Source organism: Helicoverpa armigera, chromosome 18 (assembly GCF_030705265.1).
Source record: "Helicoverpa armigera isolate CAAS_96S chromosome 18, ASM3070526v1, whole genome shotgun sequence".
NCBI classification, from domain to species: Eukaryota; Metazoa; Arthropoda; class Insecta; order Lepidoptera; family Noctuidae; genus Helicoverpa; species Helicoverpa armigera.
In genome coordinates this window covers 9,806,931-9,824,589 of record NC_087137.1, presented here as the reverse complement: position 1 = coordinate 9,824,589, position 17,659 = coordinate 9,806,931, and the positions used below count along the sequence as shown (strand labels likewise).

The 17,659-nt window shown below is 37.8% G+C and overlaps 1 protein-coding gene across 1 annotated transcript; it reads right to left on the bottom strand.

Moving 5' to 3' along the window:
* Positions 1 to 2,850: 2,850 nt before the first annotated feature.
* Positions 2,851 to 16,250, bottom strand: LOC110381431 (zinc finger-containing ubiquitin peptidase 1). Its single transcript, XM_064039063.1, has 16 exons — positions 16,018 to 16,250; positions 14,404 to 14,681; positions 13,633 to 13,958; positions 13,481 to 13,545; positions 13,285 to 13,395; positions 12,738 to 13,046; positions 12,252 to 12,362; positions 11,691 to 11,810; positions 10,704 to 10,878; positions 10,335 to 10,458; positions 9,817 to 9,976; positions 6,595 to 6,686; positions 6,170 to 6,300; positions 5,719 to 5,807; positions 3,449 to 3,589; positions 2,851 to 3,010 (listed from the first exon to the last, which is right to left on the bottom strand). The coding sequence occupies exons 2-16, from the start codon at positions 14,676 to 14,678 to the stop codon at positions 2,975 to 2,977; spliced, it is 2,265 nt and encodes a 754-aa protein (XP_063895133.1). The 5' UTR covers positions 14,679 to 14,681; positions 16,018 to 16,250; the 3' UTR covers positions 2,851 to 2,974.
* Positions 16,251 to 17,659: the final 1,409 nt, after the last annotated feature.

The window sequence follows — 17,659 nt, the reverse complement described above, 5'->3', positions numbered from 1 at the left end:
CACCAATTATTAAAGAAAATACCCAATTAGGTCACAATTTTTATAAATTTATACATTTTACTATCGTTTTAGTTTGCAGGAGTTTGTTTTATTTTGTGAACAGAAAATATTTCTACAAGTAAATAGGATATTCCAATCATCATCTCCAGAGCCTTTTCCCAACTATGTTGGCGTCGGCTTTCAGTCTAACCGGAGGCAGCTGAGTACCAGTGTTTTACAAGGAGCGACTGTCTATCTGACCTCCTCAACTAGGATGTTCCAATATTCCCATAGAAGTATGGTTTACAGAAGCGATATGGTCTCCAAAAACATTCGTTGTTATTTTGAAATGTAAAATATAAAATGGGCGTTGTACAAAATAGAACAAACTCCTCAACCGCGTAAAATAGAACTAGAAATAATATATTACAACAATTATTAACCACTTAAACAACAATTTGGTCAAACAACACTTAGTAGACGAAATAACGAAAAAGACCATATTTATAAAGTAGAAGAAAATTTGTTAATTTTACATTAATTGACATAATTAACAAGATATTAAAGGTTTAAAGTAGAATTTAAATTTTCAATGTCGTTATGCTTTAAGCCAATCATGATTTTAAGTATTGTTTTTAACTTTCTGTAACATTTTAATCGTATTTAATATATTTTTTGCAATAATGTTCAATATTAAATAGTGACATTTATAAGTAGCATTATTGCAAAGTTAAAATCAATTTTAAGAACTATTAAAATGTTACAAAAAATAAACACATAAAAGATACATTTTAGGCATTTAAAAAATGGAAACAGCGTGTTTAAGCCGTGCTTAATACATTAAAAAGTTTTAAACAAATCAAAAGCACCTTTTTCGATAAAAAACTATTACATAGGGTGACTGATAATTAGTTACTGATACTTGAACACATGATTCCACTCTTGATTACAAACATCTTTCCCAAGAAAACTTATATTTTGTTTTTATTAGTTTAATTATAATAGCAAATAAAGGGTCTTGACAGACAGACGGACAACAAAGTGACCTTATAAGGGTTCCGTTTTTCCTTTTGAGGTACGAAACACTAAAAAAGAAACACAAAGTTCAAAAGGATGTTTCAAATCCACTATATGTAACAGTACCTCGAAATCCAGAAAAATCTATGGAATTCGGAAAAAATACCTACACATAAATTACTTAAATGAGTACTTTTCAAAAAATAATTTGTTATTTATCAATGAGTCTTATTGAATTTTAGTATGGCATCTAGCCAATTTAGATACCATGTGACAAAAAAAAAAAAATATAGTTAACCATAGATTTAACATCATCATCCTCCGAGCCTTTTCCCCAACCATGTAGGTATCGGTTTCCAGTCTAACCGGATTCAGCTGAGTACCAGTGCTTTACAAGAAGCGACTGCCTATCTGACCACCTCAACCCAGTTACCCGGGCAACCAGATACCCCTTGGTTAGACTGGTGTCAGACTTATTAATTAAACCATAGATTTTACAATTAAGACAAATAAAAAATAGTTTCTCTGGGAAAGTTGTTTGTAATTGTAAAACAAGTATCGGTCAATTATTATCAATGACCCTATATTTTTATATATGTACCTACTCAATCCCTTTAGGAACTCCGATGTGCCAAATAATTAATATATTTTCGTGATTATCAAGCCACTGACTATGTACTTATAACTATTATTATATTAACTGTATAGGGGTAAGGTTCATGTGGACATTGCCCGGTCAATTCGCGTGAATCAATATAACTTAATGTACGAGAATTGACCGGGTAAAGTCGACATTTTTGTTAATATCATGTAACTTTTAAAAATTGGAAAATTGAGCCTTATAGACGTTGTTTATAGTTTTTTTTTTATCAGTTAAATATTACGTATGTGAAGCCAGAGTATATATGTTTTTTTGAAAAGAGTTTGTATTTGTTTCTGGATTATTGTTTATATGTCTTTTTAGTGATTGTAATAGGCTCAATCTTTTCCAAATATATCGAAACGGGCCTTAAACTATTCAAAGGCAATGTTTGAAAGCATATGGTTTTAACTATAAACTATAGTTAATATTTAACTGCTTACTACGACTAGATGTTTCGTGAAATAACTGGCTAATTTGGTATAAAACTATCTTTTTATGGTAACTTTCTAATGTTTTTTTAATTATTATTATGCCAAGTCCGTTTTTTATAGGGTTACAGATAAAATTATAATCGTTGTTGGCGTTTAAGCTTAATACGTAGTTTTGAGTATAGTAAGGTAATTTTGAAGAAGCGATATTCAAAATATAATAAGAATAATATTTTAGTATTTAGTAGTAAGAAGGATGCTCCTTAAACTAATACTTAAAGAATATAACTAAACTATTCGGTGGAAATAAAACTTCAACGATGTTTATGAGTTTTAAAGTAAATTGAATATTAAAAAATGTTAGTTATTATTTAATATTTAAATATATTGAAGTTTTTATAGCTGTTAGGTACGAACTTTAAGTTGTATCAGTTTAAGCATGTTTGAAACTTGTGGTATATTGATTTTTAACGGATTTTTCTTTTTATTGACGCAGTAGAAAGCTTTATCGATAGTAAATTATAAATTAATAATTGACAAAACAATCCTTGATATGGAGAAGAAAACTGTTTGTGTTACAATTTTTAAGTACGAGTTTTAACAATTTTTTTAAGTAGTCATAAGTTCAGATGAAAATCTTAGAGATTAGGTATAATAATTATAACAAGAAATTAAAAAATATAGAATTACAATACCAACATTTTTTTTTCGAAATATAATTTTACATTTTAACAGAATCGTTCTTAGGCATATTTTAAGTTATATCTTCACAAAAAAATAGGAAATATTGAAAACTAAACTAGCAAAAACTGAAAGTTGAGCGTCATAGGTTTACCTGTTGAGCGGTTGAGTGAAAATATAGTAGAGTTGAGTAATGTTGAGTGGGGTGGCACCCCGCTCACCTTTCTTATGGGATCCGAACTGATTGAAGCACTTTGCTGGCCTGAAAACAATATTGTCATTATTTATATCGGTTTTACGGTAAAATGGAAAACGAATCTTAAAGGATTAATTTTCGTTTTTTCGCCTTGCTGTGCCATTAAATTACATACGATGTGTTTTCATTTTGAAGGGTACCTGTGTAGTTTTAGGCAGCGGTTTCACCTACTTTCTGAGGGAACAATCTCACACCTGGATAAAAGTAATTAACCAATGTTTTAGAGCTCAATGTAGGCTAGGCACAGGCAGTGTACCGGAAGACAGTATGAATTCCTTCTTTTTAAGTTACTGGCATACCAATCGGTATAAAGCACTGTGTGTAGCAGACTGGGAATATGGGATATATTATCATCTAATTCTAAATCGATTCAGAATGTTTTGGCGTGAAACCCCAAGAAATAGTGTTAGTTTGGTCTTCATGTCAGGAAGGACGGTATATTACCTCATACTCTTGCGTGTCGCTGATGACGCCGCTGACGCACAGCAGCTGGTACTGCTTGGCGCGGAGGGCGGGGGCTCCGCGCCGCAGCAGGCGCAGCGCCGCCGCACAAGATGCTGAACTGCCACATACCACCTGACGAACCTACATCAAAATCATAATCAAAAATCGTTCGTTCAAACTCGGCTGCAAAACAGCACTTTTCATCATCTCCCGAGCCTTCCAGTCTAACCGGATGCAGCTGAGTACCAGTGTTTTACAAGGAGCGATTGCCTATCTGACCTTTTGTAGTTCTAGTTGGGAAAAGGCTCGGAAGATGAGATGATGAAGTATTTTTTTTTTGTGAAATCACGTGACAATTTTTATCCTTTATTAACCGAATTTATTGTAATAAGTATGGACTGTGTCAGAAAAAAATGATTTATCTAAATATATAAAACTCAAAGATATGACATAGTGATCTATCAACGCACAGCTGAAACCACTGGACGGATCGGGCTGAAATTTGGCATGCAGATAGATGTTATGACGTAGGCATCCGCTAAGAAAGGATTTTGATCAATTCTACCCCCAAGGGGATAAAATAGGGGATGAAAGTTTGTATGAAACTTTGTCAATTTTAAACCGATCGGACTGAGACTTTGCATGCATAAAGCTACTATGGCGTAGGCAACCCTTAAGAAAGGATTTTGATAAATTCCATCCCTAAGGGGATAAAATAGGGGATGAAAGTTTGTATACATCTTCTTAGATTTTATGAAGAGGTCCTGATGACGAATCAGAATTTTATGATTACGTTCGCTTAAATACGATTTTGATTAATACAACCCCCATTCAACACCCACGGGTGATAAAATAAGGGATGATGAAAGATGTAAAATGTATTAGTTTGAACCTATCAGTACGTAATGGAACGAACAAAACAATGTTTGGTTCTAAATGTTGAGAAGTTCTGCCTACCGCTATTAGATGGCGCTGTGCATTTTCGTCTCATTTCTGAATCGCGGTGTTAAGATTCTCCGCCAGTTAATTACCTTCGAACTGAACTGTACGTAATCTGTTTGTTTGGTTGCTGCGGATTGCCTTCCTCACTGACATATTAAACATAAATATTTCTAGCGGATTATATTTGACGGTTCTTTTCTTGGCATTTTGTTTTGGTTAGTCGGTTTGGTCATAGACTGCGTTGTATTTGGCATTTGTTTTGTTTTCGTTTGGTTTAAGTTTAGGTTTTGTTGGTTAGACTTTTTTTTAAATGGCTAAAGAAAATCTAAACGTTAATGGAGAAGTTGAAGAATGTACTGTCGTCCCTATTGTTGGTGACGGTGCATGTTTGTTTCGTGCTCTCTCTTATTTAATGTACGGAACACAAGACAGAGCAGTGGAGGTGCGTACAGAAATTGTCAAATATGTGGTTAATGACTGGAGCAAGTTTTCAATTATGACCCACCGACAGGAATGGTGATAACTATGTAACACCTGACGAATATTTTGCTGATATGATGAAAAATGCTACTTATGGCGGATTGTGCATGTCGTTTGAGGGCGAAGAAAAGGTCTATACTTCGATTGATACTGTAGTTAATACGGATGACGCTACTAATTACCCTGTAGAATTTTTAAATTCATTGAAACCGCCAAGTTTGCCTTATCATAAGCTTATTCTGCGCGTGGGTACTCCAATTATGTTGTTGCGAAATTTAAAACCACCAAAACTTTGTAACGGTACGAGACTGCAAGTGAAAGCGTTACATCGCAATATAGTGGAAGCCACTATATTAACTGGGTGTGCAACAGGGGAAACTGTATTTATACCACGAATCCCTTTAATACCTAACGATATCCCGTTCGAATTTAAACGATTACAGTTTCCCCTAAAAGTCTGCTTTGCCATGACAGTCAAGACATGACAAGTCTCAGGGGCAAACTCTCAAATTTGCGGGTATTGACTTGAGAGAACATTGCTTCTCTCATGGACAGTTTTATGTTGCTTGCTCACGAGTAAGTTCACCCAATAACTTAATAGTTTTAGCGCCTAATGACAGATTAGTAAAGAATATTGTGTACAAAGAAGTTTTGTAGGCCCTAATTTTTTACACACGCTAAACAAAAGTAAAGCCGCAAAAACCATACCTAATTAATAATAATACTTCTTAACGCGAGCGAAGCCGCGGGCAAAGGCTAGTTATATTATATAACGTTTGAACAATTTTCTTAAACCCTAAAATCACACAGCACAGTTATGGTGCGCACACGCATACAATAGTACTGACCTGCGCAGGCGAGTGCGAGGGGTCGAGCACGAGCAGCGTGGCCTTGCCGTCCTTGTGCTTCTCGTAGCCGATTATAGTGCGCGAGTGACCTGCGAAGAAACAGCTTTATTACAAAACCTGAATAAATAAAGACCATCGGTATTTAATCAAATTATAAATATGAGTTTATTTTCTGCGTATTTAAATTATGTTTTAAGCAATGATGAGCAAATGAGATAATCACGCACAAACATATGTGCCAAACTGATATGTATCAAACTGAGAACCTCCTTTTTTTGTAGTGGGTTAAAAATTAAAGGCTGAAGTTTTGGAAGTCCTTTTGAAAGTTAACAGGGGAAGTTTACATAATTATTATGTGATAATAATGATGATGAATAATTCGAAGTTATACCGCCGCTGTCGGCTTGTGGAAGTCTATCTGACATCTGTACAGCAGTGGCACATGACTTACCCTGGTGCTGCAGGTACAGCGGCGCCTTGAAGGCCGAGGGTTCCTCCTGGAAGTAGCGCAGCACCCAGTCGAACAGCGCGGGGTGGCTGCCGTCCGCCGCTGTCGGCTTGTGGAAGTCTATCAGCTGACATCTGTGTACCAGTTACATTATTATCAGGACTGAGAGAAAAATACATACAATAAAAAGTAAAAAAATAATGACAAATAAAAAAAAGGTGTGTAGAAAGTGGTCCTTTTGGAAGCAGTGACCTTTTTCTAAACCAAGAGAAGAGAGGTATACGACGGAGAAAACATCTGAGTTTTTAAGTTCAGATTTTTTAACAATATTTACATCCCTCACCCTCTGGTCTTTCACGGAAAGTATATCCTACCAAGTATTATTCTAAAAGAAAACTCTTTGGCAGTTGATTAGAAATATTAAATACCTTATCCTGAGCGATGAGAGCACAGTGACTACCTCACAGGCACCTATCCATTTCCGAGTGTTGTATAATTTGGAGCCGAGTTGCTCTGAACCCTGGAACAAGGTCCACCCATTAGTTCGGTTGAAAATCAAGAATTAAAGTCTTTCCAACTTGTGCATAATGTGTACCTCTCATGTATACCAGTATGTGTACCATGTGTACCAGTTTATCATATATACCTGTTTATCTTTTGAACCAGCTTATATTTTGTACCGGTGTATCATATGTACCAGTGTATCATGTGTACCTGTGTATCGAAGCCCAGCTGCCAGGCTCTCTCCACCAGCAGCTGCAGGCGCGGTATAGAGTACAACTCAGTATGTGTGTAGTGTATCATATGTACCAGTGTATCATGTGTACCTGTGTATCGAAGCCCAGCTGCCAGGCTCTCTCCACCAGCAGCTGCAGGCGCGGTATAGAGTACAACTCAGTATGTGTGTAGTGTATCATATGTACCAGTGTATCATGTGTACCTGTGTATCGAAGCCCAGCTGCCAGGCTCTCTCCACCAGCAGCTGCAGGCGCGGTATAGAGTACAACTCAGTATGTGTGTAGTGTATCATATGTACCAGTGTATCATGTGTACCTGTGTATCGAAGCCCAGCTGCCAGGCTCTCTCCACCAGCAGCTGCAGGCGCGGTATAGAGTACAACTCAGTATGTGTGTAGTGTATCATATGTACCAGTGTATCATGTGTACCTGTGTATCGAAGCCCAGCTGCCAGGCTCTCTCCACCAGCAGCTGCAGGCGCGGTATAGAGTACAACTCAGTATGTGTGTAGTGTATCATATGTACCAGTGTATCATGTGTACCTGTGTATCGAAGCCCAGCTGCCAGGCTCTCTCCACCAGCAGCTGCAGGCGCGGTATAGAGTACAACTCAGTATGTGTGTAGTGTATCATATGTACCAGTGTATCATGTGTACCTGTGTATCGAAGCCCAGCTGCCAGGCTCTCTCCACCAGCAGCTGCAGGCGCGGTATAGAGTACAACTCAGTATGTGTGTAGTGTATCATATGTACCAGTGTATCATGTGTACCTGTGTATCGAAGCCCAGCTGCCAGGCTCTCTCCACCAGCAGCTGCAGGCGCGGTATAGAGTACAACTCAGTATGTGTGTAGTGTATCATATGTACCAGTGTATCATGTGTACCTGTGTATCGAAGCCCAGCTGCCAGGCTCTCTCCACCAGCAGCTGCAGGCGCGGTATAGAGTACAACTCAGTATGTGTGTAGTGTATCATATGTACCAGTGTATCATGTGTACCTGTGTATCGAAGCCCAGCTGCCAGGCTCTCTCCACCAGCAGCTGCAGGCGCGGTATAGAGTACAACTCAGTATGTGTGTAGTGTATCATATGTACCAGTGTATCATGTGTACCTGTGTATCGAAGCCCAGCTGCCAGGCTCTCTCCACCAGCAGCTGCAGGCGCGGTATAGAGTACAACTCAGTATGTGTGTAGTGTATCATATGTACCAGTGTATCATGTGTACCTGTGTATCGAAGCCCAGCTGCCAGGCTCTCTCCACCAGCAGCTGCAGGCGCGGTATAGAGTACAACTCAGTATGTGTGTAGTGTATCATATGTACCAGTGTATCATGTGTACCTGTGTATCGAAGCCCAGCTGCCAGGCTCTCTCCACCAGCAGCTGCAGGCGCGGTATAGAGTACAACTCAGTATGTGTGTAGTGTATCATATGTACCAGTGTATCATGTGTACCTGTGTATCGAAGCCCAGCTGCCAGGCTCTCCACCAGCAGCTGCAGGCGCGGTATAGAGTACAACTCAGTATGTGTGTAGTGTATCATATGTACCAGTGTATCATGTGTACCTGTGTATCGAAGCCCAGCTGCCAGGCTCTCTCCACCAGCAGCTGCAGGCGCGGTATAGAGTACAACTCAGTATGTGTGTAGTGTATCATATGTACCAGTGTATCATGTGTACCTGTGTATCGAAGCCCAGCTGCCAGGCTCTCTCCACCAGCAGCTGCAGGCGCGGTATAGAGTACAACTCAGTATGTGTGTAGTGTATCATATGTACCAGTGTATCATGTGTACCTGTGTATCGAAGCCCAGCTGCCAGGCTCTCTCCACCAGCAGCTGCAGGCGCGGTATAGAGTACAACTCAGTATGTGTGTAGTGTATCATATGTACCAGTGTATCATGTGTACCTGTGTATCGAAGCCCAGCTGCCAGGCTCTCTCCACCAGCAGCTGCAGGCGCGGTATAGAGTACAACTCAGTATGTGTGTAGTGTATCATATGTACCAGTGTATCATGTGTACCTGTGTATCGAAGCCCAGCTGCCAGGCTCTCTCCACCAGCAGCTGCAGGCGCGGTATAGAGTACAACTCAGTATGTGTGTAGTGTATCATATGTACCAGTGTATCATGTGTACCTGTGTATCGAAGCCCAGCTGCCAGGCTCTCTCCACCAGCAGCTGCAGGCGCGGTATAGAGTACAACTCAGTATGTGTGTAGTGTATCATATGTACCAGTGTATCATGTGTACCTGTGTATCGAAGCCCAGCTGCCAGGCTCTCTCCACCAGCAGCTGCAGGCGCGGTATAGAGTACAACTCAGTATGTGTGTAGTGTATCATATGTACCAGTGTATCATGTGTACCTGTGTATCGAAGCCCAGCTGCCAGGCTCTCTCCACCAGCAGCTGCAGGCGCGGTATAGAGTACAACTCAGTATGTGTGTAGTGTATCATATGTACCAGTGTATCATGTGTACCTGTGTATCGAAGCCCAGCTGCCAGGCTCTCTCCACCAGCAGCTGCAGGCGCGGTATAGAGTACAACTCAGTATGTGTGTAGTGTATCATATGTACCAGTGTATCATGTGTACCTGTGTATCGAAGCCCAGCTGCCAGGCTCTCTCCACCAGCAGCTGCAGGCGCGGTATAGAGTACAACTCAGTATGTGTGTAGTGTATCATATGTACCAGTGTATCATGTGTACCTGTGTATCGAAGCCCAGCTGCCAGGCTCTCTCCACCAGCAGCTGCAGGCGCGGTATAGAGTACAACTCAGTATGTGTGTAGTGTATCATATGTACCAGTGTATCATGTGTACCTGTGTATCGAAGCCCAGCTGCCAGGCTCTCTCCACCAGCAGCTGCAGGCGCGGTATAGAGTACAACTCAGTATGTGTGTAGTGTATCATATGTACCAGTGTATCATGTGTACCTGTGTATCGAAGCCCAGCTGCCAGGCTCTCTCCACCAGCAGCTGCAGGCGCGGTATAGACGGCACACACTCGCACTCGCTGGTTCGCTCGAGAGTACAACTCAGGAGTGAGGAGTATGGGGGATGACGCATCAGGGATGATAGCACCATTTGCATGTTCCTGTGAATTAACGGGGGTAAGTTGTTGGAGAAAACACTTGCTTGAGAATAAAATCGAAGAAATATTGCATGCTTAATTTTAACTCCAAAGACATGGGCAGCTGCATCAAGCTTTCATTTTTTTTATCACAAGAGAATGTGGCAGCAGGGGTCTTACTTTGCCATACCAGTAATGGAGTTAAAAGTCACACAAGTGAGGTGAAGTTGAAGTTTTACTTTTACAAAAAGTATGTAAAAGAAAATCAGGAACATTGTTCACCAGGGTATCTGACCTTATTTCACCAGTGTGCCAATGAAATAATGTGATTTCTGATATCTAACATAAATTATACAACAGATAAATAAATGATAAAACATACCTGTACCCACATCCCCAGCCCCTATCTCCGTAAGTGCTAGCGTAGTGATCGACCGCACTGCATAAGTACGTCTTAACTATACTCGGGTTCTGAGCGTTTAGCTGACTTATTCGCTCTAAGAGACCTGAAAGAAATTATGATTGTTAGTCTACAGACAAATATGATTCTAGCCTACGAATTTATTACTTTGGTCGTTTAAAAATTGAAACTAGGTATGTGTTAACAATATTCACATTGCCAACAAGATTTCCAGGTCCAATTATTTGGTAACTGGATAATTTGTGAGTAGCTTTTACAAGATAGGATCAAGACAATTTGTTTTACCATCAATAATAACCAGTAATAACTAAATAAATAACAAGTAAATACCTGTAGTCCTAGAAGACCCAGTGTCAGTTCCCGAGGCTGCAGCCCTACGGAGGCCTAGACTGCGCTCGTAGTACCCCGCTACAGATAGGGCTCCGCTGTACACGGCACGCTTAAGGCTGTTGGTCGCTCTGTGAGTGTAGCCTTCATCATCATCCTCTTCCATACCGTATTGTGCCTGAGAAAATTAAGATTAGAATATACATTTTATACATTTGGTCCTCTTCAGGATTAGGTCAATATTCACAAGAATTATCTGTATGAACAACCATTTGTCAGATCAAAGGTAAAACGGTTTAAATCCTTCCCAATATTATCAAGAGGAAATAATTATGTTTGTTTGTATAAAGGCAAAATTCTTTCACTGTTAGAAAGCTACACTATTCTTGAATTACATTGGCTATATTTTATCCAGGAACTTGTTTCCAAGGGACACATGTTAAATAAAGTATATATTTTCATTGGTAGATATAATATAATAACAAGAATTTATTTATTTCAGAGCATTTTCTCTGTTCATGGCTCTATTCCATATTATTTTTTGATTATAATTATATTTTAAATGCATAAAGAAATCTATTCCATATTATTTTTTGATTATAATTATATTTTAAACTAGCTGTTGCCCGCGACTTCGCCTGCGTGGGCAATTTTCCAATTTCGTTAATTTAATCGTTCATTGCTCATCCCCCGTAGGCGATAGCGTGATAATATATAGCCTATGTGTTGAACCAGCCCCCAGGTAATAGTCATGCAAAATTTGATTTAAATCCATGCAGTACTTTTTGAGTTTATCCGGGACAAACATACAGACAAACAGATAAACAGACATACAGACAAAAATTCTAAAAACTACATATTTGGGTTCAGAATCGATTATGGATCTCCCCCTAAGTATTCTTTAAAAAAAATATTCAATGTACAGTTTTGACTTTCCTATCATTTTATTATATGTATAGATGCATAAAGAAATGAAACATTATACTTTACCCTTAGTAATTGGAACTCATGTTCCTCCCTATTCCTCTGAGCTTCCCTCTCGGCTGCCGACAGGCCTGATGGAGCTCCACACTCCTCTCCTCTTTCAAAGTGTTCCTCAATGTGTTGGATCTGGTAACAAAATGATAACCACTGTGATAAGTTTTAAATTACACTATAGTAAAAATTACACTTAATTTTTTCATTAGTATCAAACTTAAAGATTGAAAAAACTTTTGTTTTAATGATAACCAGCATCTTTGTGGTTGATTTTATTGGTTGTTTTGTTAACACTCTAAAAAGCCTGAGATTACTTTGCCTTTGACACTCCAGCAATGCATAGAACTTTTTAAACAAATAACAGAATTTCTTAACTAAAGGGGATTACTGAATGTGCAGAGACGCAATGGTTGAATAATAAGAAATTCTATAGATTGTTGAAAAACTTCTCCATAATTCTGCAGTCTAGCTAGGTCATAGGCCGAGAAATCTCAGACTTCTAAGGGATGGGAGGGAAGGGCTTCTCACTTTACTTTGCCTTTGTGTAAGTATAAAATAAGGTATAAATCTCACCAGTTCATGCTGTGGCAGTGGCAGCGGTTGACAGCACACTGGACAGTTGCTCACCGGACTCTCCTCCATCATCACCACATCCTCGTTGCATGATGCGTTGTCTACTTGATCCTGAGAATGAGAGAAGAACTTAGTTATGGTGAAAGGGAAGCTATTGTATTTATGATCATTCAAATGAAGTATATAACTTAGCAATAGAGGAGATTTGAAATGAGAATATTTTGGATGTTCACAGTTTGATGTAGTCTACCCATGTAGTAGGGATAGTACTTGCTTCAAAAATCTGCCACTAAGATGTCCTACTGACCTACATATTGAGATTTTAGTGGGAATAAGACGACCCACTGACCGAATATTTTGATAATTTATCACTTATTAAATAATTTGTCTGCAGTTTGGTTGTGGATCAGGTTGTTTGGTAGAACTTATGAGGTACCTAAGTATTCTGTATAACAAAGAAACAATAATTAATAAATAACTACTCACTGATTTCTGAGGACTTAAAATATCTCGATGTTCAACATTGACATGCACTTCGATTTCGTTGGCGTGCGAAAATTCCCGCTCACATATTGGACACTGGTACGATGAACTATGTGGTCCTGGAGACATGGCCATCGTACTCAACGCTAGCGTCGGGTTGTCCAGCGTCAGTGTGGGGTTGCTCAACCCCAAAGTCGGGTTATCCGAGTTAGCATTCGCATTTATAGACGGCGATGTGAGATCGAAATGCGCACGGTTTATATGTTCTTCCAATTTTCTCGGACATGTTGACGTAAAATCACACAATAGACACTGAAAATAATTTTAGTTTGATTAAATTTGTTAGCTTTGTGGTGTTCGATACTATTTCAATTCAATTTTAGACGATAATTTAGAAAATATTTTGAAAAATAATCTTGGCGGTAAACAAAGAATACAACTTGACAATGACATAACGTCCATCGAGATTTGAGCTAACTGTCAGATAAGCGACAGATAATAAATATTTTTGTACGGCAGCAACTATTATAGTACTGAATTCAAAAATTACCTGCACGGAAGGACTTGGAGTAGGAACACTTTTTTTCGGTGTATTTGGTTTTAATTTTAACGCTAATTGAGACCTAAGAGGTGATCCTTGTCCGGCACTAGCCATGGACAACTGTAATAAATAGATCCATATCGGTTAAGTTACTCAACAAAAAACAGAAAGCTACGTGTTTCTACATCTATAAAAGGAAGTTTACCTTATTTTTATTAGGCGACCCCTCATAACTACCAGAACTATTATGACTTGGACTAGAAATCGCACCTGAGAAATAATATTGTAACTCATAAAAATGTTTCATATAAAACATTTGAACAATGAGATTCTGATACGATAAAAAAAATTAAGTACCTTTTCTATCAATCCCGTTGACCTCATTTTCATGAGAATTTTGTCTGCTTTGAGCCTTTTTAGGAACCACACCATTACTAATATTGATATTTTTCAGTCCATTGACAAGATTAATATTTTTGGGAGAACGTGAACATTTTTCTTCTTCTTTCTCACTTCGACTGTAACTCTCCTTTTCTTGGTATCCATTATAATAATTGAGATTCTTTGAAATAGCCCCATTGTGGTATTGTGTGGAGTTATCAGGACTGTGCCACCCATTTATAGACCCTGGCGTATTGTAGCTACAACTGTCTGTAGTCGTCATTTTGGAGTCTTCGTCAAAACTAAAACAAGACATTATTTTAGTATCTACGTAAGAAACAATGTTCTACCTCGTAAAGTATTTAAAACTTTGAGCTCGTAACTTTCAGTCTAGACAAGTTGGAAGTAATATTAGTGAGTATCTTTAAAGAAAACCAGAAGTTTCGTAAAGTTTATGTTATTGCGCTAAAGTTTGGATCCAGCGTTTATTACTACCTAAAACCCAAAAGTTATGCGTAAAAAGGTGCCTACTTATTTCATAAGGATTTTAAGTAGAAGTATTTATAGAATGGGTAGACGAGACTCCGCCCCATCATCGAGATAGGAATTAGTCAATGCGCCCGATGCACAGGATCTGGAAGACTATTGTAATAATGCAGATACCTACTAACTAACGAGTATTAGATGGGAAGGCTAGTTAGAATGGAAATAAAAAAATTCAGTTCACCACAAACATTTTATGCTCACCTCGGGCTCTGGTCATCAATAAACGCCATCAACTCCCTTTCAGGGGTCAAATAATGCAGATGAGCCTTTTGCACATGACCGACTAACTGAGGCTGAGGCACCGCACAGTCGCAAAACGGGCACTCCGGCCTCCCGTTGACATGGGCCTCCAAGGTATGGGACCTCATACCTTCATCTGTGAGGCCTTCAGCTCCGCAGAGCTCACAGGTGTAAGGAAATGGGCTGGTAGACATCTTGCTTGACGAAGGAGATACTTTGTTTGTTTTCGAAGTCATTTTCTGTAAAATTTATGATGTATTTAGGTATTTTCTACTTTGCTTTTACGTTTAAACTTAATAATAATGCACTTAGGTAACTTAATAGTAGGACAAAGAAATGGCTTATTGTATAATGAATACTCGAAAAAATTTTAGGTACAAGCGTTTTGCATACTTCCTATACTTTTAGTGCCTCTTGGCCCATGAGCTAATGAAAAAAAATATTTTTATGTAAACAGTCTTCAAGATCATTGAATTCAGAAACGAAACCTCATCAAAAAGCAAGCACGCTGTCTCTATACTTGTCTTATTGACATTCCGTAAAAGCCGAATGCGTAAAATTTGAAAGCCACTTATAAAAATGGACCAAGGACACTTCCTTGCGGTATTCCATTTTAATTACGATATTATGTTGGTTTTGTACGAAATTCACAGATTATGAATCGAACATTATAAATGAAAAGAATATCGCATTTTAAATGCTGAGAGCGTTAATTCAATCTTAATTATTGCCGGAATTTTGTTTGTTAAAGGCGTATATTTTTAACCGGTTGTCAATTTTGATAAAACTGAGGAATTTATTAATTCATGTACTACTTAAAATAGTAATCATGAACTAAGTACTTATTTATTTTTTACCATATGTGTACCTACGTAGGTATATAAAAAAGTCGATGGTTTTAGGTTGAAAAAGTGGTGGCTTACAGCTGTGATTATGAATGACATTAAGGCTCAGCTTTTCCGACAGCTAAAAAATATTTCTTACGTTTTTTTTTTATGATTATGAAGTAAGTACTTATAAATAAGTACGTATTTGTAAACCCGGAATATCCAATGAAACCAGAAAGTGCTTTGCATGAAGTACCAATATCAATATGTTTTCGTAAAGACGCACATGTTCTTCCTAATAAAAAAAGTATTGTCTACTTATGCCGCATGAACAACACTCTTGCCTCAATCTTATTGACCTAAATAAATATGTAATCTACATAACTTTAGCGAACAAAAATAGAATAAAATATTGATTAAGTAACATAGAACCTACTTGTACTAGACCTTGATTCTGACCTTAAGTGTCTGCGGCCTTAATGATACAAGAATTGATTTATTTTAATGATGAGTTCGCATAGAAACCAACCACAATAACTATATTGGGGCGAAAGTGTCAAATCGATAAAATTACCGCAGTTTTGTTTTCAAGGAAATCGCGAAACACCAATAGGAAGCTAATAAATTAACACCAGGAATTAAACCTCCTTGCTAACCTTTTGCTCAACTAGGCAGAATAAATGCAAGACCATTGCGTAACATGGTTTATTCCGTAATAAAAACATCAAAATAAAGAGATTGTACTCACCGATTTAGTTTAGTATTTTATTGTCATAGAATAATCCAATTCCACTGCTTTTTAGGGAGAACACTATCTAATTGGTACAATTTCGTTAGTATATGTGATTAAAACTAGCATTTTCTAACATTAAAATTACAAATTATATTAATACTACTGGCGATAGGTTGTGATTGCCGTCATTCATGAATTTTTTGGACATTGAAAAATAAGGACCGCTATTACGCATGCGCGTGTGCGTGGCTACTTCAGCGCTCGTAGCGGACATTTTCATATCATTCATATAATAATTTTACAAAATTAATTATGAAAGTTATAAATTGGGTTATAAATTAAATTCTTATTGCAATGTTACAGGATAAACGATTTTTCAGCATCTGCTGTGAGGATGTTGCGCCCTCTATACCTCAAAGTTGTGAACAACTGAACAATTTTCCTACAACGCGTTTTCAGTTAACTTTGTGAGGAAAAACTTGCGTGAAGGTAAGTTACGAGAATGAAGAAAACTACGATAGAGGGAGTCGTTTAAGATTGAGTAGGTATTTCGTATAATGAAAATTAATTAAAAGACTATAAATGTATGTATATATATTTAGTTTTTTATTTTTAGTACAGTATTTTCACACCAGCTAATTTTTCGCACAGTTTTCGCTTCGACGCTGAGTCGCTTTTACACTTCATATTTGCACCGGCAGTTATCAATTGTTTGGTAGCAAAAAACCAGTTTAGAGGAGGAGTATAAAAATGTGTTGAACCTTAACAAATTCCGACCACCTTCATGTGATGCAGTTAGATAACAAGCATAAACGCATAGGTAACTAAATAAAATAACATGTAGGAACAACGCAGAATCCCTACATTAAAATAAACTTGTTATTTCCACGTACCAAAGCAATAAAATTATGTATACTACTATGTTCTAGGCAACATTTACCCAGCCCGACACGATTACATATTAAATTCATTTACAAAAAGAGAAAAATAATGTAAAAAGAAAAGCTCGTCGGTTTGGCGGGAAAGCGGGTGGCCATTGCATACATAGTGGACGTTTATGCTAAACAACTCTTGTCACTCAAATAAAATAAAATATTGTTGCATTTTTGTCTTTGGAAAGTATTCCCGACTCTTTACAGACGGCGGTTTAAATGCATACGGCCTTGTAAAAGATAGAAGGATTTGTGTTTTTTTCTTGTTGCTTGGATTTGTATTTTTAGGGGTTGTTTTTGCGATAGGTAGGTACTTGAGGAATTCGTGACACTTTTTCTGTAGGAAAATGTGGCTAAATAGAGAAAAAACACTGATAAATTAGATACTTAATACAAAAAAATCTAAATCAATTTTTTTTTTCAAATAGGCCTTTGCAGTCACACTATTTGCACGGTTCCAAAAAGTGGGAAAAAAATGCTTGATACTGTGCCCCCTGATAACAACCAACTTTAAAACTTTCCTCCATTATCTAAAATCAAAAGAATATTTCAAATTGGTGCAGTCGTTCTTGAGATTAGCGCTAGTACGTAAAGCTTTTTCAAGAAAAATCTACCACTTACAAAAAACATAAGCGTCACTCATAAAGAAGGGGCAAGCCAGTCGAAACTCTTTACAAAGCGCTTAATATTCAACGAATTATTTCCATCTGGCCACAATGGCGTCG

Coding starts and splice junctions, on each gene's coding strand:
- LOC110381431 (XM_064039063.1), bottom strand. CDS start 14,678: ATGACTTCGAAAACAAACAAAGTATCTCCTTCGTCAAGCAAGATGTCT. Junction 13,047..13,284: donor CTCCAAGTCCTTCCGTGCAG/GTAATTTTTGAA, acceptor AATTATTTTCAG/TGTCTATTGTGTGATTTTAC. Junction 10,879..11,690: donor ATGAGTTCCAATTACTAAGG/GTAAAGTATAAT, acceptor TAATTTTCTCAG/GCACAATACGGTATGGAAGA.